The following is a 26,690-nucleotide window of genomic DNA, read 5'->3' on the forward strand; positions in this document are numbered from 1 at the left end:
ATTATATGAGGGAGGGGTGCAGATGGTAGAGCATTTCAATGCTTTTAAATCTTTCTTGGGTCTTGAAAGACTTCTATAATATGAGTGTCATTCAAATTTAGGGTATATTGTAAGCTGACATCTTTCAAAGCTTTGTGGAAATCTAGCGTGGTGCTTCTAATAGCAGACAACAGATATTCACTTTGAAGTCTGAAAACTGTATTCACAAATTCTTAATCTGGTCTTTCTCCAACTGCAGATGGCTCTTAGAGGAAGATGCTTTGGATTTTTTTAACTTTATTTACAGTAGGCTAGGCTCAACATCTTTATTATAAAACATGAAAAAACAATCATCTGTGAGCGTGACTGAATATCAAAGCATGCTGTATCTCTTCTGTGTTTGCACGTCTGTCTGTCTGTCTCTTGGTCAAAGGTATTCAACACCTACAGCACATCCGTGTCTATTATTTTTCCCCCTCCACCACTAGGTAGAGAGTAAGGCTCTGTCTTCAGCTTCTGGGACGAGGATCCTGTAGGGGGGAAACAGCTTTTTTCTCTCCAGCATTCAGCTTGGAAAGTGTGGGGAAGGAGGTGGCAAGGGGCAAGCAGTGCCCAGTGAGTGGCCGGGCCAAGGGCAGCCATGTCAGGCACCAGTAGGGACCGCACCAGGGAGCAGGAAACTTTCACTCTGGAGTTTGCGCTCCTCTCTGAGCAGCTCACATGTAGCACCGAGAGAAGCTGCGTTTTCACCTTCAGGGATTATTCTCATTACTCATTAATAGAGAGATATGTATCTTGCTTTTTTTTTTTTTTTTTTTTTTTTTTTTTTTTTTTTTGCGCGTAGGCAACTTATTGTTTTGTTTAGGCAAAGTATTTGGGGGGGGGGGGAGTGGGAGGGCGCTCCCCTGTTTCCCTGGGTCTGTTTCTGGAGCACTCTCTGGGAAGGTGATCCTGAGCCGCTTCAGTAGAGGTCACTTGTGTGTGTGCGTGCGTGTGTGTGTGTCCCTGGTGTTTGTGTCTAGCATATGCATGTGGTTTTGCTGACTGCACTTGCAGGCTTGTAAATTTTCACCATGGGAAATTACCAACAAAGCCCAATCTGTCTCCTGGCTGCTTTGCACTTTCCGAGGGCGGCTGTACTTGAGCGAGCTGCAGAAGAGAGAGAAAGAGAGAGGGAGAGAAAGGGGGAGTTGGGAGGGGGGAGAGAGGAAGGGTGGGTGGGTGGAGGGGGAGAGAGGTAAATAGCCTTAAATCGGAAGGGAGCTGCTTCTCTGTGGTCTTCCACAAGAGCTGCCTGGGCTCTGCTGGCTCAGTAATAACTGAGTGACCTTTTCTTTTGCTGTATTATGTCTGGCTGGTAAGGGATTGCATTTTGCAGCTGATAAAGCCCTGACTTCATTCAACTCGGCTCCTCACACGCTGCTTTAGGTAAGTTGTCTTCAGCCAGGACGGAGACAGACAGCCTTGGACTGCAAGATACTAAAAGGAGGACACCTGTAGCTCGGATGCGGTCAACACAATTACTTGGCGGATCCTTGAGGACCTCATTATTTTAAACTTAAAGAATAGCGATCTCCCTCCCCATCTCTCCCACCCCCCCTTTATTTTTTTTTTCCCCAAACAATGCTTCTTTTTGACCTTTCCCAAGGAGAAGAGCTACAAAGCAGCCACTGTGCTTATTGAACTGCCTCCCCTGTATCGCTTAATTGAGAAGGTAAGTGAGGCAACTGTGTACATAAGCTTTGGGTCATTTGTGTATGTGTGTCTGCATCACTCCCTCTCTCCCTCTCTCTCTCTCTCTCTCTCTCTCTCTGAGTCATAAGCCGGGGCTGCAATACACACACACATCTCTGCACTGCAACTTTCACTCAAGCTGCAGCTCTGCTGAGACTGTTTTGTTTAAATCATGTGAGGCTTCATTATTTTTATGATGAGACATGAAATACATGCAAGCGGAGGATGCTGAGCGAAACCCATCTACCTGGATGTCTCGAGAAATAGCAGTCAAAGTTAACAATGAATTGCAGCAGCCCCCCCCCCCCCAACGGCCCCCCCGCCTCCGTTATTATTGTTATTATTATTCTTGCTTCTTCCAGAGCTTCTCGAAACGTGCTCTCAATTACCAAGGGAGCAGGTTAATTTCCCACTCCCCGGCTTTAATCCGCAAGCCTCCCCGCACAGCCGTTTAATTTGCGGCTGGCTCGGCGCAGGGTTAACCCTTTGGGCAGAGCCGAGGCAGGAGCGCGGCCGCGGGCCGGGGGAAGCGGCCGGGGGCTGCCCCCGGCGGCTCGGGGCTCCCGGAGCCCCCCTCGGAGCGGCGGCAGGGGTGGGCAGCCCGGAGGAGCAGCACCTCTGCGGCGGAGCCTCTCCCTTTATTTTATTTTTTTTTATTTTTATTATTTTTTATTTTTTTTTCCCTCTTTCTCCCTTCGCACGCCCGGCACGACACGGTACGCTAACGCCGCGTGTGACAGTTTAATCAAAGCCATTTGTTACAACAAAGCTAGCGGGCCGCTGGGATTAGAGGCTTGCGGGCAGCGGGTGGCGCAGCCCCCCGCAGCCCCCGGCCCGCCCGGGGACCCCCCCCCCCCCGCCGCCGCCGCGGGTCGCCCCGAGCCGGGGAAGCACACTTGCTACTTTTGCTGGGTTTCGGCGCTTCGCCGAGGAGGAGCTCTCCGGGCGCCCGTAAATCAACTCATGCAGAAAAAGGAGAAAAGTTTTGGTAAGGCTGCGATCCGCCGGCTCACTTGGCGGCGGGCGGAGCGGGCGCGCTTGCAGGTAGAGCCGGGGCGAGGGGGGTTGGGGGGGGGGGAGAAGAGGCAGCGCCTTGCTCTCGCTTCTTCCCGTCCTGAAGGCGCTGCCCCCGTGCCCGAAGGGGGCCCGGCACAGCCCTTCCTAAAACGGCTCTGTAGGACCGCCGGTGAGAGCGATTAATCCCGCTAGGTGCAACAAACAGCGCTCCGTGCCTCCCCGCCGCGTCCCGCTCCTCCCCGCCACCCCATCCCCGCGATGCCTCAGAAGGAATTAGCACAAAAGGCTGGAGCGTCCGGCCCCGAAAGGGATTCTTTGTTGCAGAGTGTATGTTTCTTATTTTTTTTTTTTTTATTTATTTTGCATGTGAGCTGCATCAAAATTGAACTCAGTCTTGCAAATCTCTTGTTGGCCTTTGCCAAGCACTAGCACTTTGCTGCCATGGTAACTGTAATTAAACTGATAAGAGTGGAAAAATGTCAGTATCTCTGAGCCTTGCAGCTGCATTGGAGAAAAAGGGAATCAAATTGGTTCCCAGCACCACTGCTCTAAAAGAGGAGGGAGGGAGTGGGGGGAGGCGGGGGGGGGACACGACAGGGGTAGGAACATAGCTAAGCAGCTCCCGTCCCTGAGATCTGGGCACATCTATTTGCTGTGTTGTCCCTTAGGGGGCTACAGCCTGCAGGGATGCTCTGGGCCAGTGAACAGAGAGAAACAAGCTTTTAGGCCCAATCTAGCTTTCAAAAAGAGAAGGGGAAAGAAGAGGAGAAATCTTTTGTTTGGTGTCTCTTGGCAATCGACTAGCCATGTTGGCCAAATTCTTTTAATCTGTATCACTGCTCCCAGCTGTGGGACTGCATTCCCACTTTTAGTTTTTACCTAACCTCCTCGTTTTTCCCCGTTTTCAAGCCACCTCCTTTATTAAAAAAATATAATAACATAAAAGCACTTTCCTCTGTAGAAGAAGGGGCAGGATGTGAAGTTTAGCTATATACTGTGGAAAATTAACTCAAAAATATACAGAAGAGTCTATATTCAGAGCACTAAAAACCTTACTTTTATTTAAAAAAAAAAAATCCTGAGTGTTATGGAGTTGCGGTTACTTTGTTGTGTTAACTACAGAAGCTGAGACTGTGCGGATGAATGGCACAGAACAAGAGAGCATAATGGAGGCAATCAACCGTTAGGCTGGTTCACAATGCAATCCAGGCAATTAAAAGCTCACCAGAGTTTAAATGAAATGGTTCTACTTATTTCTGTGCACCACACTGCACAGGCTATTATTTATGTCTCTTTTTTTAATTATGATTTCCCTTAAACTGTCAAATAACTCAGAATAGCGGGGTCTCGGAGGCAATAAGAATTTTCCACAGAACAATTTACATGCCAATCTAAAACTAGTTACGACTCCCGATGTGCTACATGCGAGTTCTGAAATGTTTCTCCCCTTCTGAAACCTTAACTTTTTTTTTTTTTCTGAGCCTGCGTGTGTATTATCCTGAATAATTGGAGCAATGAATGCTTTTAGGATAAAGCTGTAAAGTGGGAAAGCAGCTGAAAAGTATTCTTTTTTTAATCTCCTATTGGATCTCCAACTCTTGTGTTGACTGTGCGCTGTCTGTCAGTTCACTGTCTTTTAGAGACCCGTGCAATGATATGCAATTTGCCCCAAACTAATTTCCCGTTTGTTTTTTTTTTTCTTCGAGGTAGAGGCAAGTTTTCCTTTTCTTGCTGTACATCCCACTGTCCTTGGTAGAATCGTGTGTGTGCTTCAGTGAAGGAGGAGAGTGAGTGGTCTTTAAAAGTTAAGTGCTGTAGTGCATAAGAACATCCAACTCTTCCACCCTTTAGCATCCCCTTCACAGGCTGCCTGTACCACAAACCAGAAACTGTGTTCTGGAGTCTTCAGCAGTGCTTAGAACAAGCAGAGATGAATCCTGCTCGCGGATACTGCTATCTCACTGACAAAATACAGTTAGTTACGTCCAGTCTCCGTTCCCTGATTTTGCTGAGGGTGGTGATCAGAGTGAAGAGGGTTTTTGTCTCTCTGCTTTCTTTCAGGAACCTAATTTAGCCTTTTTAGCCTTTTTTTCCAGCATTCGTTCCTCTTTATCCTGGAATTCATAGTTACAAATCAGTTGTCAGTGTTTCATTGCACAATAACAGCAACTACAAGGGATGGGAGTCAGTTCTGTTGAACTTCTTTGGGGAGACCGAGGGAAATGCAGAAGCCTACAAATCAGCATATGAAATTCTTCCTTCAAAAATCCTAACAGTGGTGGATGGTGATTAAGAAGTCTTATTGCTAACACAGCTCTGCAGTTCATGTGCAGTACTTTGGGGCCTGAGGGTGGAGGAAGGGAGGGAGGGATGGAGAGTAGGAGAGAGGAAGCCCTTGAAAATGGACTGGGGTGAAATAAAAAGGGTTCGTTTGACAGTGACAGACTAGGCACTGAAATTTCTCTGTTCTGAGAACAGATCTGCTCTATGATGCAGAGCATGAGTAGGACTCTGCCAAACTGAAGGGAAAGCTGGATTTGATTTTCACAGCCTGGGTGTAGCACTTATGGAGCTGTATGTTTTTGGAAGCGCTCCGTGAGTGCTGCCTTCACAGGGGTGGGGGTGAGGAGGGCAGCCAGGCAGTGCTGTCTGCTGAGTCCTGACGAAGCAGCGGCAAGCAGCTCGGATGGTTCAGTGGGTGCTGTCAGCCTCTGAAAGGCTCCTTCCTGTGTCCTGAGAAATAACTGGGTAGCGAAACCAAACCCTGTGGAAAGCTGGCTAGCAGTCAGCTGCAGGTATTCTTACTGCGAGATTAAGGCAGCTAAAAATACACGAGCGCATATGTGAGAAGTGTAACTGTGTTGGAGATCCTGTGGGAACATTAAAGGGAGGAGAGATGGTCTGGGAGGTGATTTGCATTAAGCTGGCTCATACTATACAGGGAAAAAGTAATCAAGTATTCTGTTCTCAAAATTAAGCGATTTAATCCGGGCTGTGAAGAAAAGGGCACGTGCAAAGAATTCGGAGCTATGTAAAACACTTCTCAGAGCACTGCTTGTGCTTTCTTTTGTTTAGATCACTCTATGTTTCAAAAAAAAAAAAAAAAAAAAAAAAGTAACCTTTTTTTATATAATGAAATAGTAGTTTAATTTTAACTTTCATTAAAATAGATGCAGCTTTATTGCAAGTAAGAGTGTGAAAAAGATCAGATCTATCTGAGGAGAAAAGTATTCCTTCCCTCCAAAAGCTGCTGCCGATTGAGTCCCTAATCTGGAGATGCTGCCGGTGGGATGTCAGAGTCACCTTCTTCCAGCCTTGGGAGCACAGGCATACAGGGTTATTAGCAGTATTCTGTGGGGTGTCTGCCCATTTTCACTTGTACAAGGAGGGTTTGGGTTAACCATCGGCAGCAGTGCTCTGTCTACTTTCGGAATGTAGCAAGCGTCTCAAAAATGGTGCCAGACTGCGTGCAATGTTGTGTAAGCTGTGCTTTTATTTATAACACAATAATCTGGTGTTTGCAGCATATATCTCAAGAATTGTCATGCTTGATTACTGTAATTTGTTCAGATATTTGTTTGTTCAGCCTTGCTTCTCTTGCACCTTGTTCCCTTCAGAAAGCACAGGACAGCTGATCCAGCCTTGGTCAGAGACTGCCAGCCTTTGCACTCCCACCTGCTTTCTTACCAAACGATAAAATTTTTACGTTGAGGTTTTTATTTTTTTTTCCCCTTTCCCCTCTCCCTTAAAGCTCTTACCTGTGTTATTTACTAGTTTATTCTGGTTTCCCTTAGAGCAAAAGGTTAAAATACTAGAAGAGTCCTTCATGCTTCTGAACTTTTTTAGTGAGTTCCACAAAGTTGATGCAAACTATTTTGTGTCTGTCCTCTAAATGGTGGAAGAGAGGGTCTAGGAATAAGCACGTAATGGGCACTTAGAGGATATTTATACTCTAACCCGATATGCAATTTCACAGATTAAGCTTTTTCAATGGCTGAAGGTATAAGTAATCCAGCAGGATTTCCCTGTACAGTCAGTCTGGTAGAGAGTCTTTACAAGAATCTGCTATTTTCACTGCTTTTAGTTGTTTGTTTGTAGCCATGTTGCCTTGCTGCTTCACATCCTCATGCTGAGTTTTGGGGAGCCAGTTGGCAATTGTAAATACCGTAGGCACTCTGCCTTTGCCTCGTGGTGCTCGCTTAGGATAAGCAATGTGCATTTGTTCCCAGATGTGCCCCTGCCTTGCTGCGGAGCCCGAGCAGGTCGCTTGCTCTCATCCTCCCGCTGGGGAATGAGAAACAGACCTCAGGAGTTTCTAAGTAGTGTAGGAGGTGTGAGAGTAGTGTTGATTGGAGAGTAATGGGAAGGCAGCAAAGCCGTTTTTGTACTTACGGGTAGAAAAATAAAGACCTTACATTATCTTTTTATGAGCTTTAGACATTAGGCAGCAGTACTGCCGTGGTACTTCAGGGTGTTCACTAGGAGAACTGTCTCTATAACTGAACAGGTAATTTAACAGACAAATATATTGTTCCAAACTGCATAACAGAGTGTATCGCAAAGCGGGGCTGTTGTATATCACAATGAGAACAAGAATTACTATTTCTAATTAAGTTACCAGCTTCACAGGTGAAACTTGGGAGTTCAGCTTGGTAAACCCTGAAAAGTCACTTAACAGGCTTCGCACTTGCTGCAATCCGCGTAAATTTGATGCGTTTCACATACACATACAGATCACTGGGATACTTCAGCTGGCGTAATATTTAGCTTCTAGTCTTCATGGTGCTAATATTCATAAAGGCATACTATACTGTTGCTTCAAATATTAAACTTATTTTCTTCTATTCCTTATGACAGCTTAGAAAAGTAAATGTAATAAAACACCAACTTGTTCATGTTCTTGCTACCTGAGACTGCCTGTCTATAGTGGTGTGTTACAGCACCGACTGAGATGTGCTTATAAAAGCTGAGACTGTAAAGCCTTCTTAGCAGTAGGTAGTATAGCATTCTTGATGAGGGGCTCTTGAATTTGCTTTTCTTTGTTATGAGACTATTTGACCTTTGTAGTCGCTGCGTGAGAATGGGGTGCCACGTCCCGAACGTGGGAGAAGGATTTTCCTGTTGGCAAAAGCATTAATTCCTCAGTCTTGAAAAATTCTCATTGTAATACTTACATGCTACTCATTAGAGTGTATCTATCTATCTATATTTTTAGTTACATCTCTGGCTTAAAACAGTGAGATAACCTAATAATCGAACTGCGTGTCAGTTCTCTTTCCTCTCTGATGCCTGTTTGATGTACAACAAAGCATCCACAAGGCTATGATTTTTGCTTCTTCTAAGGAATGAATTCCAGAGAATCAGTCTGCATAATGGGTTCACAGTTCGTGAGACTAACCAAGAGAGACCAGTCTGTAAGCACTTTGGGACAGTGACCTCCTCTCCCCATTTACAGTAAAACTCAGAGCAATCGATTTTTGTATGGATCTCTGGAAGACGGCTGCAGCACTCCATGTACCATCGCTTAGCTGTGTCCCACTTTTACCTGTTCTGTCCCTGAAACAGTGGTTCAGGAGTTTGAATTGTTGTTTAAATGTTCTCTGCTATTACATCGAAAGGTATATATACTTAATGGATACCAGTGGACCCCTTGTCCCAAACTATCTGCTGGCTAAAATTGAAAAATTAGAAAGTTGGGCAGAGATTATTATTATTATTATTGTTGTTATTGTTGTTGTTATTATTATTATTGTTATTATTATTATTATCCTTGACAAACTAGCAACTGTCTGACCTTGTGCAGATTATTTAAGGTCAGATTTTTTTAGCAGGTCCTTAGACTGAAGGATGTAACTAGAGATGTGCTGGTACTGAAGTCTCTGGAAATCAGATTGCTTCATTCATGTGCCTAAGAACAGAAATCTTTAAATAAATAAATAAAACAACCTCTAGTACAAAAATGTCTATGTCAAATCTCCCTGAAACTCTTGTCCTGTGCCTCTAATAGCTTGTCTTTTCCATCTCTAGAATCTTGAGTGCTCTTATATTTGACAAAGGTAGTGCATATAGGTACAAATATGTTAGTTTAGATATGTTTGTCATTGCCGATACTCTGTTAGTTTAAATTTTGGATGCTAAACCACTGGATACTTTGGTCAAAACTGGGTGACTTCAACTGAAATATTTTCATTTTAATTTTTAAATATTTCTTTTCAGCAAAGAGACCAGGTAAATGAGGTGAAACTCAGACCAGTGGACATTTCAGCTCTCCAGTTTATTTAATGTTTTCAGCTTGCTGTGGACACTCAAGTTTATGTCACCCCATCTATGCTGTTGCCTTTTTAATGATCTGGGGATGCGTGGGTGAGGAGAGGTGGAGGAAGAGAAAGCTGAAACTGATGCTGGAGAGTGTCTATTTTCACTTTTCATTGCTCTTGCTGTGTTTCAGGTATACAAATGCTCTCAGTTCAGCCAGACACCAAGCCGAAAGGTTGTGCTGGCTGCAACCGTAAGATTAAAGACCGGTATCTTCTAAAGGCCCTGGACAAATATTGGCATGAAGACTGCCTGAAATGTGCCTGCTGTGACTGCCGCCTGGGGGAGGTGGGCTCTACTCTGTACACCAAAGCCAACCTTATCCTTTGTCGCAGAGACTACCTGAGGTAGGTCACACCCTCATCGCGTTCACTGATTAACCTGGTAAGCCTGTTCAGTCCTTCCCGTGTAGTTAGTGGTGTGTAAGTAGTATGTGGTGGACAGCGTTTGTGGAGCGTGAGACAACCACTGCAGCATAGTGGTGAGTGAAACTAAAATCAAAGGCAATGTCTGTCCTGAATTGGAAAGCACGCTGTTGTGAATTTTCTGATGCTTATACCAGGGCTAAGAGGAGAGGAGGATGAGAACAGAATAACCCCCATCCCTCCGGCAGCACTGCGCTCTGGGGGAGCTGATCTCCTACTAAACGCAGTGGGGCTTTTAGGCACCGCAGCCTAATGCAGCAGGCCCGCCTGCGCAGTTTTCAACAGCTTGAGTGTGGGGTCTGAAGGTTGTGAGTGGAAAGCGTTTCACTTGTCTGTGCGAATGCACTTCTGTCCTCTGAGTTTGCTGGAAGGATTTTGTTTGTGGTGGTGAGAGCTTTTATGAACACTGCCATTTGCCTGTTAGGTGCTGGACCAAGCCCACTCACTTGCCTTCCCTGTAAATAACTCTGTAGCCAGCATGCCCCAATCAACTCTGCTCCTCAGCCTGGGGAACTGTGTGGGACATGGGTGAGCTGGCACCTTTTCTCAAAGACTGCAAACCACCACCTGATTTCTGCCCTCTTGATTGTTCATCGTCCTACCTTCTCTAAAACATTTGGGGTACAACTCAGCAAAGTACTTGGCTAATTTATCTGTAGAGTGCATGTGAATACATAGGGCTACTTGCATAAGCTGAGTTTAATCAGGAAGTTTGGTCTCTCTAGGCTCTCACTTGCAAATAGACAGAGAGAGACTCCTCTGGGGTGACTGAGCACCTATTTCCTATAGGAGCACCTTCTTCCACTCTGTATAAGGGGCCTAATGAGACTGGCTGCCTGAGGCAAACATGAACTTCTGGGAATATTTCCTCTGCCCCTGTAGTGAAGTCTTTTCCTTTTAAAGGGACATTCAAGTCTGTAATACATAGGGGAAAAATTAAAATTCTCTTTGAATGCATTAACTTACAAGTTCAGTGTAAGCACAGGTACCGACTATGAAGTTCCCAGGTTGCTTGGCATGGATAGTTTGGAACAGAAATCAAGACTGAAGCGTTAACAGTTGGTACCCTGGCTCTCCACATTACAACCTGTTTTTTCTAGAGCAGAGCAAAAAGCGTTTGCAAGTGCCTTGTGCATTTGCTGAGCTGGGGCTGCAAGGCAGTTCAGGGTTCTTCAGACATAGCCTAAGACCTCTTAGTGGTAAAAGTGCTCTGCTAGCCATTAAATGTCCATGAGTTGAGCATAAGATAGAGTCTGCAACTTAAAGCCATTGTGTAAAAGCTGCCAAAGAAGTAGCTAACAGGAAGGAATTATTGTACAGGAGCCTAGGTTGCTTGTGATCTTAAATCATGTATGTATATGTAGACAGGGGTGTGGACAGCTTCTGTGGGGAAGGTAATGCTGAGACTAATATTTAAAACCCATTTTAAGAATCTTTCTACAAGTGCCTGCAGGAGTAAGAAAACTGCTGGGGTAATGTGATCTCCAGGTTTACTAGGGCCTTTGAACCTACCTAATCTCCCAAATACTAATGCAACAGATCCAGTGTTTAAAATCAAAACCAAAAGTGTTCTAGTAATAGAGCTACAAAAAAGTACTTTTTTTTTCAGCACAGGGGTGTGTGTTTCGCATTGTTCTCTGGTCTTTGAAGGTCTAGCAGGGGTAAACATTTTGCAAACAGATTTTTAAAACTCATAGTATGTAATTCAAAGAAAGGAGACAGTTTTTTACACAATGATGCATCTGTCATGACAACATTCAAAACTAATGTTTTGGTTATGTTTTCATACGCAATATCTACTTTTGCACCAGTGAAGCCAGTGTATATAACAAATCCTGTAGTCAGTTTTAAGATGTTTTTTTATTTTGTTCTGGATTTATCAAGTCTTAATGAAAGTCATGAGCCTTTTCTTAGTGATTCTTGTGAGTGCACAGATTTAAATTTGGTATTTACTCTAAACTTCATACTGATGCACTTAAGGTAATTGCAGATAGTCATTTGCCTCATTGCTTCTTATCTACTTAGTTATGCAGTGAACCTATAAAAGTGATCTTTTTAATGCTAATGTAGAAACTAGTTAAATGTTCTCTAGCTTTGTAGTCAAATAAGCTTTCATATTTAGCAACCCACTTGATATCAATTTAAAGAACAAATTACTTAGTACTAATGATCAGATTAGAGTTCGATTACAGTTTCAAACTATCCTCTTAATTTTTTTTTTCCTTTTTAACCGTAAAGGGAGTCTTTGCTACATACAAAATCATTCTAGATTCCTATTAATTTATGTGGTGCCCTCTAGAGGATATGTGGCTTGTACGATACTATAAAGAGTAAAATTGCTTATTAACTTGTCTCTCTGTGTTCATTATGTATTTCAATAAGACAGCCATTCTACAGATGCTATAAGCAATAATGTAGCCAGTCTGTGTGCTTTAACATTGATGGTTAAATTCACAAACTGTGTGATTGTGTCCTTGGCTATTTGCAAAGATACTTCTAGTATTTCTCATTTAAAAATGCCTGCCAAAAAAAAAAAAAAAAAAAAAACATAAAAAGATTCCGTCTGCCCCAATTCTTTTGTTTGGCATTTTATCCTGGAGATACCCTCTTGAAGTTTTTTGTTTTATAAATACTCTATCTTCAGGACTTTAAAACTTGTTTTGCTTTAGTTGTCTCCTTTGGTAAATTGAGTTAATTTTACTACATTAAGACCTTATTCTTTTGTATGGAAGGGGTTGAGGGGATGGATGTAATGAGCTTGAAAGATGTTCTGGGTGTGAGAGGCTTTTCCCCTGCAATCTGATTCAAGTAAGTCATTCCAGTGATTTTAGAGGTGGCATATGGTACCCAGGCTGTTGGGGTGGCCACGGCAGGAATGAACTCTGTTTTGTTAACGAAGATGAGAACTGACTTGAGTAAAGAAAGGTCTCAATGTTAGAAATAACATACTCGGTGAAAATGATATGCAGAGTATAATTCCCCTGCAGGCTTCTGTCTTCTGCTTATACACTCTTGAGTTAGAAAGTGAAGACTTAATTTAAGGAACTTAGGTTTACGCCAATATTTCAAGTCCATTTACAGTAAGTGAAATATGCAAGTTTTTTTCCTCTTTTTTTCCTCCAGAGCTGTGCAATGACATCTTAATGTATCAACCTATACCGCTCTGTCTTCTGTTCTGACTGGCAGCATGTCCATTTACAAGCACAATATTCCCTCTGAAATCTGTCATTACTGCCATTAATGACCAGTTGTTATGTTAACAGCCCAAGGGCTGTTAACATATCAAACTGGTTGTTAACTGGAAGGTTATTACTTATTTAAACTGCAGGTATGAGTTGTGTGAAATGTGCTTTGGTTATGCATTCTGGGCTACTCCTGCTCAAAACAATGGGAAAAACAGCGTTGCATTTGCCTTTGGGGTGCCAGGGGGATTTGCTTTTTGTTCCATCTGCTCATTTGATTTCTGCATGCTTGTGAGGTCCTCCTACCCCTGGGCAGCCTCCTAATTTCAGGTGCAACTGTGTGTAGTCCCATCTTTTTAGCCTTGCGTGCAAATGGGCAGCCGCATATACTTCCAGATGCACAGTAACGCGTGCCACACATCTGAGATTAATATCTGGCTCCTAAAAGTGTAAAATGAAAAACCGACAATTACACGTAACTCAGTTGTATTAAATAATGAGCTTCCTCGGATGCAGCAAAAATATGAAAGTACAGCTGTGCTAAGCTAGTAGCAATGTAGGTCAATCACCCTTTTCACTTAGGTTTTTAACTACGCAAACCCTGCTGAGCGACCAATGACTACAAAGTGCTGTTTCATTCCTATTTAATTTTGGCAGCATTTTACTGAAGAGCAGGCATTCATGCAGCTAAATTATCTTCACCGTTTCTGGTTTTAACTCCAGCTCCATGACACTAAATGTTGGAGTGCATATCTCTTAGTAAACACAAAGAATATGGTTTCTGATTTTTTTTTTTTTCAAATCCATCTCTTAACATGGAAATTGAATTAGAACTTTTATTACTTTTTGCATAATTTCTCTAGCCAGGCAAACAGATCATAGGAAAAGGATTAACAAAACAATATATTGGGGGGGAATTCTTGTTCTTAAAGGTGTCTAGAGCCTTACTGGGGATGGAGGCACAATGACACATAAGTCTACCCCCCTCACTGCCCTACCTGGGTAATGATTTGGCTTGTAAATGCACTGCAGGCTTTAAAAGTATCACTGAATAGCTATTAAGATGAGTAGACTGCTGTTCCTGAAGAAAGGGTCAAATTGTGTGCTTTTTGGTTGTTTTTCTTTTTTTGTGTGTCTGTGGTTTTGTTTGTTTGTTTGTTTGTTTTCTTTTTTTCTTGTTTCCTTCCACATTTGTTGATCTGAAGACCTGAGACAAGCCAGAATTTTAAAAACATACATATTGGACAAGATCGTGTAAATTATGAGAAGTGACTACAGAAAGTAAAGTGCTCAACCATAAGCTTCATAAAGATGCTGCCTTTGTGAAATATTTAGTCTGTGAAAGGGTGCAGCCTGAAAGGAGTAGAGTTTAGGAAGCAGCCTTTTCCTGTGCAACTGCTATCACTCTGAAGGCAATTATTATTTAAAAAATTATTACAGATGAGTACTTAGCAATTCAGGAAAGACTTAAAATGGCTTGATTTTCTCTCAGGTTGTGGAAAATTCATGTTAAATGTTGCAAACACCTAAGGTATTGGCTCTCTTAAATGCTTGTATAAATACTCTATGTGGATGTTTTCACGGGTTTTGGGATATAAGACGTTTTTAAACTGACACCTCAGTATACTTCTTTCCCAGCTTAATTAAATATTGGTAAAATTTTAAGGATTTAAGCAGTCTGAATTTAAGGATTTAAGCAGTCAGAAACATTGAGGAATTTACAGAAGTGAGTCTTCAAGAGCTCTGCTTTCTTCACTAAAATGAACCCTTATTTATACATGAATACCGTTTCCACAATGCATTAAAGCATTCAAGGGACTGCTGCTTTGGAGGAATAGGCCCTTGAATATTTTTAGAAATAAATATAAAAATTGTAGGTGTAGTGGTCTGCTTGTTGAAATTTTGCTGTGTATGTGAGATGAGTATTCTTGCCAACTGTTTTGAAATCCTAAAAACACTGTAGCAGTTCTTGAATGGATAAGGGTGTACAACAAGGGGACTAGTGCACGTACACACAGTTAACCCACTAAACTTGCAAGGAATAATGCTTTTGATTTAGTTACATTCTAGCTCGTTCTTATTTTAGTTCGTCTGTGATAGCTTTTAATAAGAAACATTCAATTAAGCTGTTAAAATTGGTGTTTAAGTCATGTTAAAATGCTGTAAAATATGTGTACTCAAGTTTGACGCTCTTCAGTAGTTCCATGTGTTTGCTAGTATCTTCTGGTATTTTTCTTCAGAGCTGCCAAATTTTTAATAATTGTGTTATTTTTAGTGGCTTAAAATACACAGTTTAATTTCCAAGGATGTGAATGTTCCCTCTTATAAGGCTTCTTGAAAACCAGACACTTCTTGTTTGTTGTCAAAATACCTCATTAATCCCCTGGAAACGTTCAAAGAATTTCAGGAGACTTTTCAGATGAAAGTACAGTGCATCTTAAAACCTGTCCTACAGCTCTTCATTACCTTGCTATAGTACAGTGCAATTTATGGAAAATTATTTTGCTATAAATATTTTGTCAATTTATAACAGCTCAATAAAGCTTATTAAAATTTGGGGGCAGCCTGGATAATTCTGCAGTGTTGGTGGATGGGTTAATGTTCATGCTGAATTCAAGCCTATCGGTTTGGTTAGTATTTATTTTATAATTTCTTTTAAAATACTTAGAACTTTCTTGATTTCTTCCTCGCTGATTTTTTCCTCAGAAGGGACTTTACGACTAGTGTATTGTTTTGTTGTTTTGTGTGTGTGTGGTTTTTTTTTTAATACAATTTATATATATATGCTTTACTTCAAGAATAAATATTATCAACTGTATTATGGCATGTAATTTGACAACCAAGGATTAACTGCAAGCTTTCTGCATTTTTTGGCAAGAAGCATATACAAAACAATGCATCTCTGTACAATTGCGGAAGAATATTTAGCTATTATTGCCTAACGTCGATGTTTTTAAGAAGTTCTGATTTCTGAGCTCTGCTGTCCTTACTAAGGGCGGAGCGGGGAGGGGGAGTTTGAAGCTTTCTTTAGTTTTGTTTTGTGGTTATCTTACTACATTTTTTAAAATGTGGATTTTTTTTAATCTTTCTAAATTTTTTCACATTGCATTTGATTCACTATTCAAATGTTTGTATATAATACTATTCTTTCATAATACGAATGTTTGAATAATAGGTAACAAGTATATTATTTTTCCTAAAAGTATAGTTGTGAGCAAGCAGAAAATTGCAAAAGATGCTCACCTGGAAATAGAATTCCATGTAAAATTTCATAATAGATAATTGAGAATTGCCTATCAAAACGTGTGACATTAAGTCCTTTCAGCCCTTCTGACTTTAGGAATTGCTTTCTCTTCTCATTGGAGTTAAATACATTTGTGATGGGTTTGGTAACCAAAACACTCATTATGCAGTACTTGATATCTAAATTAAATTAGTCTTGACTTTTACAGTCCTTACGAATGTAAATTTTGGATGCGTTTGGTCACTAATTTTCCATTTACCATTGGATACCATAGAATGATATATCAGATGGCTTTTTAGGCCATGTAAATAATAATAATAACCTAAATAATAGCCACAGGCTTGGGTTTTGGGTGTTTTTTTTATTATTTTTTGCCTAAATATTCTTTTTTTTTTTTTTTTTTTAAGCATTACAGAGTCAAATATCTGAAGCAATGACTGTATGTTGTCAAAACGCTTTTCATATTTTGCACCTGTAAAATTCTAATACTGTCATTTTGCACCTTCTTGAGTCTGCTTCTTGTTTATTCTGAATCAATTAGCCTTTGGACAATTAACTTACCCTCTATATGCCTGTCTGGTGGTTTTTAAGATGGCTATTAGATATCAGTAGAGATAAGATTCTCTTTTTTAAAAGAGAATAGGCTGTTTGTTTGGTTTTTTTTTTTTGGGGGGGGGGGGGGAATTAGTATAAGATTTTGACCACATACTAGTGACAATATATTTCTTTTTTAAGCAACAGCATGAATAGTTCATCCAGATTTTATTATTAGAAAGCCATGTATCAAAATGGTATACAGCTAAAATACATTGTCCTCTGTGCACATCTGCTTGGTATTTTACTTCTGCGTATATTTATGCAGAAATTATGGTGGAATCTGAACCCTGTGTTACACAGGTACTCAGACTGGAATATGAGCATGGTCCAGTGTTCTGTAAAACTGGTTAAGACAGACTTTAAATGTATGCTAACAATTAAGCATCTTGATAGCCCCATGGCAATGAGTGAAGTTAGTGGCAGGCATGTACTAAAATTTCATGCTGGAGTGCGGGTGTAGGGTATTCATAATTCATTCTGCTTTCCAGTTCCAAATCAGAACAGCTACTAGCAGCTGAATAGTATTTAGTACCTAGTTTTCAAAAAGCACAATGGCCTCAATTATTAACTGCAAAATATTTTCATTTAGGATTAGAATGAATGCTGTTTATCTATTTTATCACAAAATGCAATACAGCAAAAGGGAACTCTTCGCTAGCAGAAAATCGCTGCTTTTATAAAATAGATTTTCAGATCTGGATTGATGTTCCGTGGGAAATTCTCCTGCAGTTCTTGTGTTAAGTGGCATTCTGCAGTACTGTAATTTAAGCTTTTCATCTTTTCTTTTGCAAAAATGATAATGTCTTGTGTTGGCACATAGTGGATGAATGTGAGAATTGCACAACATGCAAAGATAAAATTACTTTTGGGGGGTGAGAGCAGAGATCAGACATTTTACTGCATTTTTTCTGTGTTTTTGGAGAGATGAGAATAAGCCTAGTCAAGTTACACATTTGGATATACAGTAACTGATGATATATTGGACTAATTAGCAAGATTCTACCTTAAACCAGGTAGCAAATATCACCTTGCTCCCATATCTTTGCTTTCAATATTGCACACTTGAGTTTGAGCCTTTGGACTTTATATAACGCTTTTGTGGCACTTGGTAGCACTTGCACATAAAGCATACATCTTTTCTCTTGATAATGACTAAAATGTGCTAAATGCATGTGTGAAACGATTTATTTTTTTTAACATAATTTCAAGCCGTACATATCAGCAAAACAACTGTTGTTTTTATTTTATAATGTTATTTCTTTGTAGCTACCTTAAAGAGAAATAGGTATTAGTTTGAGAAAACTTGATACAAATACAGATTAAATAATTAACCTCCCTTGAAATTCCATCTGTTCCAAGAAATACTTGAATTTATTATTGCTAATCAATTTCTAAAAATAGTTCCAGTCATGATCGCTGCACTTGGTTTTGCCTTTTAGACAAGTTTTTAGAAAGGGTTTCTAGGCAGTGATAGTTGTGAGTTACTAGATTGCAGCTTAAGTATAGCAGTACCAATTGCAGTGAGTGCAAATTAGTAATTTAGGTCTTATCTTCTATCACTATGGCCACTTCTACACAAATCTTTTTTTCTTTTTTTTTTTTTTTTTCTGTAGTGAGGATTATTACCTCTATATTTCTCAGAATTTTCATTAAAGAAGATTACTTTTTTTAGATAGCAGAAAACTGAAAAATTCATCTTCCCATAAATAAACATTTTTTTCCACTTTCTAATTCATATTAAACAAATTTTACAATACAAAGGTCCTAGGATTTAAGATTTGGGTTTACAGGAAAAAAACCACCCTCACCAACAACAAAAACTTCTTGAAGAAACTTTTATAAGGCTAATGTGCCTGCCTTACAAAAATTGCCGAGAAGGGGGTGGACAGTCTCAGCAAGGAAGTGTTTTGCACTAGTTTCTGTTGGCTTCCTTATTTAATTTGTAATTTGATACATTTAAGAACACTTTAGGGTTAATGTTATTTTAGTATAATCCTACAAATGTATACTATATACTTGGCTTGGTGTACCCTGCATAATCCTGTTGAAAGCTATGGGGCCTATTAATTTAGAAACATGCCTTAGCACAGCCAAATATTTAAAACTGGAATGGCTTTGCTTGAAAAAGCCTACCGTGAATTGCCGTGTCCTCCTTTTTAATGCACTGCACACTGTTTATTCCCACCCACAGCATGCCATCTGCCCCCACCCTGGGCAGGGGAAGCCCAGGTCCCTGGCTCTGCTCCTGGCTGGGCACAAGGCTGCAGGGCCACCATGGCTGCTGCAGGGCCACCATGGCTGCTGACGTCTCCTGCATCAGCATGTTCCCAGAGTGTCAGTCCAAGTGTTGACATCTGTAACATCCTCTTCCCATTTCTTTCTGACTGAAGGGATGTATATTTGTATGCTAATCCTATGCTATCACCACTCCCAAATTGAACTTCTGGCAGGTGACGTAAGGGTCTACCTTGAGTCTTGTACAGCCCCTTGGCATCTCCTGGGCTCTGCCCTCTGAAATTTTCATGGGGAAGACAGCAAGCGGTAGGAGATGGGACAAAACTTTATTAAAAAGCCCCAGGATTTTGTGTTGATGGTTGTGAATCTTGGGTTCTCAATTCATTTTCTCCTCATGCTCCGAAATTGTGCTAATGAACCTGTCCTGTGTACTTAGCAGCTTCAGGCTTCTGGAAGGATGTGTTCATTTGCATTAAGATGTTAAATTCATGCATTTTTATGCTCCACATAGTATTAAAAAAAATGCAGTATGACATTGAATACTTAAGGAGCACTAAAAAGTAAATTAAAATATACTCTTTCTGCTCAGAATTTCATTTATTAAAACAATCTTAAGACCTACAGGAAATGCTGCAAACATTGCAGCAAATATTCTGTTTTTAATGAGCGTTGCTGTAGCATGAAGTCAGCCAAGAGCGCTTCCCTCAGCACCTCCTTACCTAGCTCTGTTATAATGCAGAGTGCTCCACTAGTAAGAAAGATTCAGTGAGCAAAGCTGAGAAATGGCCACTTCATGAGCACACATCCAGCCACTGGGCCTCCTCAGAGCTTTTGTGAGGCCTTTCATTACCATCCCTGATGTGTCTCTGTTAGAGTCCCAGTTCCTGTCTTTCTCCAGATGCAGCACAGCTTGATCGCTTTTCTGTAATATCCACAACAGCATCTTCTCTTACTCCTTCTCCCTGTTTCTCACATGTCTTTTAAGTAGGTTCTCAGCTGATAATTACAGGTTAAAAAAAAAATAATAAATAAAATTCCAAAGAGCACATCTGAAATGTGTGCAGTAGGTAGTACTGGTCATTATGAGTTCTCTAACAATTTGACCAAGGAATAGTTGGAAGGCAATCACAAGAAGTACAGCTTCTTGCTATGGGAAGCAGATGATTGCTTTCACTTCTTTTCCCTCCTTATACAAATATACCTTCTCTACTAACAGACCCCAGAGGTTTACTCTGAAGCTAGTACGTATTTGCAAAATTTACTATAATTTGTCAGATTATCAGTCTCAATAGGAATTTACTGAGTCTGAACAAATAACTCCGGAACTAACTATTCTACATAATCTTATTATTAATCAGGGAATCTTACTATGTTGGCAGATAAACAGTTTTCCTTTCAATATATTGAAAAAGTATTTTATCTATTTTATATAAGTATAGGTATAAGGTTATTTTAGCAGACATACAACCTCCTTTTTTTTTTTTTTTTTTTTTTTTTTTTTCCTGATGCTTTTATTTTAACCACCTCAACTCTATTTCACTCAAGTCCAGCTCTTTTTTTCTCAAAAACTGATCCTTCTTGTTTCAAGGTGTGCTCTCTGGAGAAAGTTATTTCTTGCCACTAGCTCCTACATGCCTCAAGCTTGGCTTATTTGTGCAATACTCTCAATCCATCTCCCCCTAGAAAAAGAGAAAATTGGGGTGGGGGGGAAATAAATGAAGAAAATGATTGCAAATATGTTTAGTTTACCAGAAAATCTTACCAAAATGGAGAGATGTGATTTCATCAATGAAAGCCTGGCAACTCCTATTCCAGCGTGGCTCTTCAGAACCAATTCTTTTACCTCCCAAACTTCGAAGCACTCTTCCACACATGATATAAGAGCTGCTTCTTCATATCTCTAAGCTCTAGATGACCTCTTGTGAAAACAAATCTAACGGACCCTGTATGCTGTCTGTTGAGGAAACAGCAACAAAGAGCAGAGTTTTGTAGCCCATGCGCTACATTAGCTTCAAGCAGTACCTTGCTTTCCAGATTGGGTGAGTGCTGACATCCAAAGATGTCCTGATAGGAGGAATAGACCAGACATTACCAGTGTATTTGTTGTCTGCCTCTTGGATTGCCTCAGGAAAAAAATCATACAGTTAGTGGTAATTCAGTCTCAGTGCAGTATTTCTTGTTGAATGCACTGATGTTGATGGGTGGAAGATCAGAATCAGAATCACAGAATCGTCTAGGTTGGAAGAGACCTCCAAGATCACCTAGTCCAACCTCTGACCTAACACTAACCAGCCCTCCACTAAACCATATCGCTAAGCTCTGCATCTAAACATCTTTGAGAGGACTTTAAACTAGGTAAGATGGGGGATGGGGCTGAAACAAGGCTTTTTGGAGCTGTGCCAGGGGGAACAATGGCAAGGCTGGGGATAAGGCAATGGCCCAGCTGAAGTGAGTCTACACCGATGCACACAGCATGGGTAACAAACAGGAGGAGCTGGAAGCCATCGTGCAGCAGGCAGGCTACGACTTGGTTGCCATCACGGAGATGTGGTGGGACCACTCTCATGACTGGAGTGCTGCAATGTCTGGCTATAAGCTCTTCAGAAGGGACAGGCAGCACAGAAGGGGTGGTGGTGTGGCTCTCTATATTAGAGGATCTTCTGATATTGTGGAACTCGAGGCTGGGAATGACAAGGTTGAGTCCCTTTGGGTTAGGATCAGCGGGAAGGCCAACAAGGCAAGCATCCTGGTCGGGGTCTATTATAGACCGCCAAACCAGGATGAGGAGATGGATGAGGAGTTCTACAGGCAGCTGACAGAAGTTGTGAAATCGTCGGCACTTGTTCTTGTGGGGGACTTCAACTTCCCTGACATATCCTGGAAGCACAACACAGCCTAGAGAAAGCAGTCTAGGAGGTTTCTGGAGAGCGTGGAAGATAGATAGCTTCCTGACGCAGCTGGTTAGTGAGCCTACCAGGGGTGGTGCCCCACTAGACCTTCTCTTCACAAACAGAGAAGGACTGGTGGGAGATGTGATGGTCGGAAGCTGTCTTGGGTAGAGTGACCACGAAATGGTGGAGTTCACTATTCTTGATGAGGCCAGGAAGGGGACCAGTAAAACCGCTGTATTGGACTTTCGGAGGGCTGACTTTGAGCTGCTCAGGACACTAGTTGGTGGAGTCCCTTGGGAGGTGGTTCTGAAGGGCAGAGGGGTCCAGTAAGGCTGGGCGCTCTTCAAGAGGGAAATCTTAATGGCGCAGGAGCGGTCTGTCCCCACGTGCCCAAAGACGAGCCGGCGTGGAAGACTAGCCTGGCTCAACAGAGAGTTGCAGCTTGAGTTTAGGAGAAAAAAGGGAGTTTATAATCTTTGGAAAAAAAGGCAGGCCACTGAGGAGGGCTATAAGAATGTTGCGAGGCTGTGCAGGGACAAAATTAGAAAGGCCAAAGTTCATCTGGAGCTCAATCTGGCTACTGCCGTTAAAGACAACAAAAAATCTTTTTACAAATACATCAACACAAAAAGGAGGACTAAGGAAAATCTCCATCCTTTACTGGATGCGGGGGGAAACCTTGTTACAAGAGATGAGAAAAAGGCGGAGGTGCTTAATGCCTTCTTCACCTCAGTCCTTAGTGGCAATACCAGTTGTTCTCTGGATACCCAGCACCCTGAGCTGGTGGAAGGGGATGGGGAGCAGGATGTGGCCCTCACTATCCATGAAGAAATGGTTGGCGACCTGCTACGGCACTTGGATGTGCACAAGTCGATGGGGCTGGATGGGATCCACCCGAGGGTACTGAGAGAACAGGTGGAGGAGCTGGCCACGCCGCTTTCCATCATTTATCGGCAGTCCTGGCTATTGGGGGAGGTCCCAGTTGACTGGTGGCTAGCAAACGTGACACCTGTCTACAAGAAGGGCCGGAGGGCAAACCCGGGGAACTATAGGCCTGTCAGTTTGACCTCAGTACCAGGGAAGCTCATGGAGTAGATTATCTTGAGTGTCATCATGCGGCACTTGCAGGGCAAGCAGGCGATCAGGCCCAGTCAGCATGGGTTTATGAAAGGCAGGTCCTGCTTGACGAACCTGACCTCCTTCTACAACAAAGTGATGCGCTTGGTGGATGAGGGAAAGGCTGTGGATGTGGTCTACCTTGACTTCAGCAAGGCTTTTGACACCGTCTCACACAGCATTCTCCTCAAGAAACTGGCTGCTCTTGGCTTGGACTGGCGCACGCTTTGTTGGGTTAGAAACTGGCTGGATAGCCAGGCCCAAAGAGTCGTGGTGAATGGAGTCAAGTCCAGTTGGAGGCTGGTCACTAGTGGCGTTCCCCAGGGCTCAGTGCTGGGGCCGGTCCCCTTTAATATCTTCATCGATGATCTGGATGAGGGCATCGAGTGCACCCTCAGTAAGTTCGCAGATGACACCAAGTTAGGTGCGTGTGTCGATCTGCTTGAGGGTAGGAAAGCTCTGCAGGAGGATCTGGATAAGCTGCACCGATGGGCTGAGGTCAACTGCGTGAAGTTCAACAAGGCCAAGTGCCGGGTCCTGCACCTGGGGTGCAATAACCCCAAGCGGAGCTACAGACTGGGAGGGGAATGGTTGGAAAGCTGCCAGGCGGAGAAGGACCTGGGAGTGATGGTGGATAGTCAGCTGAATATGAGCCAGCAGTGTGCTCAGATGGCCAAGAAGGCCAACGGCATCCTGGCTTGTATAAGAAGCAGTGTGGCCAGCAGGGCTAGGGAAGTGATCTTTCCACTGTACTCAGCTCTGGTGAGGCTGCACCTTGAGTACTGTGTTCAGTTTTGGGCCCCTCCCTACAAGAAGGACATGGAGGTGCTTGAGCGGGTCCAGAGAAGGGCGACGAAGCTGGTGAGGGGCCTGGAGAACAAGTCCTATGAGGAGCAGCTGAGGGAGCTGGGCTTGTTCAGCCTGGAGAAGAGGCTCAGGGGTGACCTTATCGCTCTCTACAGGTACCTTAAAGGAGGCTGTAGCAAGGTGGGGGTTGGTCTGTTCTGCCACGTGTCTGCTGACAGGATGAGGGGGAATGGGCTAAAGTTGTGTCAAGGGAGTTTTAGGTTAGATATTAGGAAGAACTTCTTTACCGAAAGGGTTGTTCGGCATTGGAATGGGCTGCCCAGGGAAGTGGGCACCTCCATCCCTGGAGGTCTTTAAAAGACATTTAGATGTAGAGCTTAGTGATATGGTTTAGTGGAGGACTTGTTAGAGTTAGGTCAGAGGTTGGACTCAATGATCTTGAGGTCTCTTCCAACCAAAAAATTCTGTGTGATTCTGTGATCTTTTAAAGACCTCCAGGGATGGTGACTCCACCACTTCCCTGGGCAGCCCATTCCAATGCCGAACAACCCTTTCGGTAAAGAAGTTCTTCCTAATATCCAACCTAAAACTCTCTTGACACAACTTTAGCCCATTCCCCCTCGTCCTGTTGCCGGGCACATAGGAGAATAGACCAATCCCCACCTCACTACAGCCTCCTTTAATTTACCTATAGAGAGCAAAATTTGCTGCAAAGTTTTTGTCTGCCTCTGGTTGTCTGTATCTGGTGAGCGCTCCAGTCCTGTTCTCCTTCTGCTGTGCGTGAGGGTTGTAAGTAGGTATGGCTCTGCTTTTTGTATGAAAAAGCTAGAAAAGCAAAAGGGTTAATGGCTGTACTTTTTTCCTGCTTTCTTTGAAATTTCAGAATGACAGAAATGTGGCACTGGTGTAGGCGACTGTCCTTCCTCATCAGTAATATTTTGGGAAGTATAATTATTAAATTACAAATTTAAGAAAACTTGTCACAAGAAGACAACATCAGTTCTCGTTAGATCAGACCCCTGCTTTCTATTCCTAAATCTAAATGCAGTCACCAAGACAGCCGCATCTGGGCAGATCACTCTTCCGTGGATTTGCAGTCTTCCTGTCAGTTTTCCATCTTCCTTGTGCTCAAAGGGACCAGTAGCAAACTGGACAACTCCCCATTTTTTAGTACTTGGGAAAGAATTTGTACGTTCCAAACTGAGTAATTTCGATGAGAAATTAATTATGGAGAGCCACTGTCATTCTGAATGTGGGTGTGGGTGAACCAAGGCAATCCATCACACGCAGAAGTTTGGGTAAGGAAGAAATCCCTGTTGGGAGTAACCCAAGTTTTCTATGCGTTCTGCATTGCTCTGGTCAAAAACAACAACAACAAAAACCTATAATTTTCTAGCAGCTCCTCCATAATAAGGATACAGAAAATACAACAGGCACTAACTAGAATCCAGATGAATGCAGGTAGTCAGAAGATGGCCAAATTATGGCAGCAGATGTTTTCGTCTGCCAGATTTAAAAGGTCATCACCAAAAGGCAGGCTGGGTAGAAAGTTCCAGTAAACAAGCAAGAAAGAATGAAAGCTTGAATGTTAGTAAATGTTTGTGAGTGTTGGGAACAGAAAAGAAGTGGAAGCTCATTGCTATATTTGTCCCAACATAAATGATGTTTAGTCACATACATATTTACATCAAACATTTCTTCTCATGCCCCTAACTACATTGAGCATGCTGCTGTTGCTTCTGTAATGCAATCTGCAAAGGTCAATCAAGTTAAAGAGTCAGGCTTATGAGATTAGATATTACTTTAAAAAATGAGACAAAAAGTGTGTTTGGAGAGAGGCCTGAACATGGCACCAGTATAATTGTCTGGTTTGCTCTGGGTCCCTGTATCCCTTCCTGGAAACACTATGTGAACACAGCTGATCTACTTTAGCTCCAAGTGTGCTTACTTGTTCTCTGGTGATAGCTGAGGTGTCTGCATGTTCTTGGGGAGAGATGAGGGAGTCTTCTGGGCACAGGACAAAAATAAAATGACATGTTTAAGTGCTTTTTTTTTTTTTTTTTTTTTATGCTCCAGGGAGATTTTACTATCTGAATTGTGTGCAGTGAGCAGGGATTTTTCATTTCATACATCATTCACGACTTGCTGCAGTGATTCCAAAAAGTCACACAAGCTGAGTCTCTGCTTGCACCAAAGCACAGAATTTTAAGTTTGTGAGTTTTAACAATGGATGTTGGAGCTTTATTAAGGCTTAACACAACATTTGCAGTGGGGAAGAACGGTGTCAGGTGTTGGGAGAAAAGGAGCAATATGTCTGAGGACACTGGAGGATACACAGTAATGACTATGGCAAGATGCAGCATGTTTTATCCTTCCACCCTTGTTCACCAATTGTTATTAGCTTGATGCCCAAGGAAGGTGAGCAGGTCTTTGTCTTCAATGTACATACTGAAGTCTTTTGCTAGCACTAGCTGAGGACTAGTTTTACATACAGAGCTGTGAGCAGCGCATGAAGTTTGCTTCTGTTTTTACCCTCACATGTGTTTATTTTGGATTAGTCAACACCTTTTCCAGCAGTTGTGTGAAATGTTTGGGATGATATATTGAAGGTGAGGTGATTTAAATACATTTTTATGAGTATTTTTAATCTGCTTTAGAAAGCTTTGTAGTAAATACATGAATCTTTACTTGCTATAGTAAAAGATGGGGAGAGAGGAGTAGAAGGGGACAAGACAAAGTCACCTGTCTATCAAAGTCACCTGTGGATGCTGAAGCTAGTCTGGCCTACTGTGTCTGTTAGCAGAGTTGGAATGGATGGATACACAAGACTCCAGACTCTGCAGCATCTTGTTTGATGGAGTTACATGGCAGTTACTCTCCATGTGCCCATAGTGGGCTTTCAGGGCATTTCTGTAGTCTCAGGGAAGAAAGCATCCTAATTACCTGACAGGCCTTAGAGACCAGTTACATTAAGGACAGAATTGTTACTGATGTCGTGATGTTGCATTCTTTAGAAATAAAAGAATGTAAACGGATTGGATTATTACTTGGTTGCTTGGTTGTTTTAAAATGATGGTAGGCTCAGAATCCCAGTTTTGAGAGACTTCTTGGGTGGTGTAGCACCCCCCTTGCAAAGCCAGGCTATGTG

General features: G+C 42.1%; 1 protein-coding gene across 5 annotated transcripts in view; it reads left to right on the forward strand.

Annotated features, from left to right (window-relative positions):
• LMO3 (LIM domain only 3) overlaps positions 1 to 26,690 on the forward strand; it is a 62,493-nt gene that overhangs the window by 320 nt on the left and 35,483 nt on the right. The window contains exons 1-3 of one of the 5 annotated variants that reach the window (XM_082784550.1): positions 901 to 949; positions 1,408 to 1,693; positions 9,179 to 9,392. In XM_082784550.1, coding sequence (XP_082640676.1) covers positions 9,187 to 9,392 — 206 coding nt within the window. In that variant the 5' untranslated portion in view covers positions 901 to 949; positions 1,408 to 1,693; positions 9,179 to 9,186. Of the gene's footprint in view, positions 1 to 900; positions 950 to 1,272; positions 1,694 to 9,178; positions 9,393 to 26,690 lie in introns of those variants that run through there. The other 4 variants (XM_082784552.1, XM_082784549.1, XM_082784551.1 and 1 more) reach the window with 4 other exon arrangements.

Source organism: Aythya marila, assembly GCF_965140915.1.
Source record: "Aythya marila genome assembly, chromosome: 1".
In the NCBI taxonomy this organism is placed as follows: domain Eukaryota; kingdom Metazoa; phylum Chordata; class Aves; order Anseriformes; family Anatidae; genus Aythya; species Aythya marila.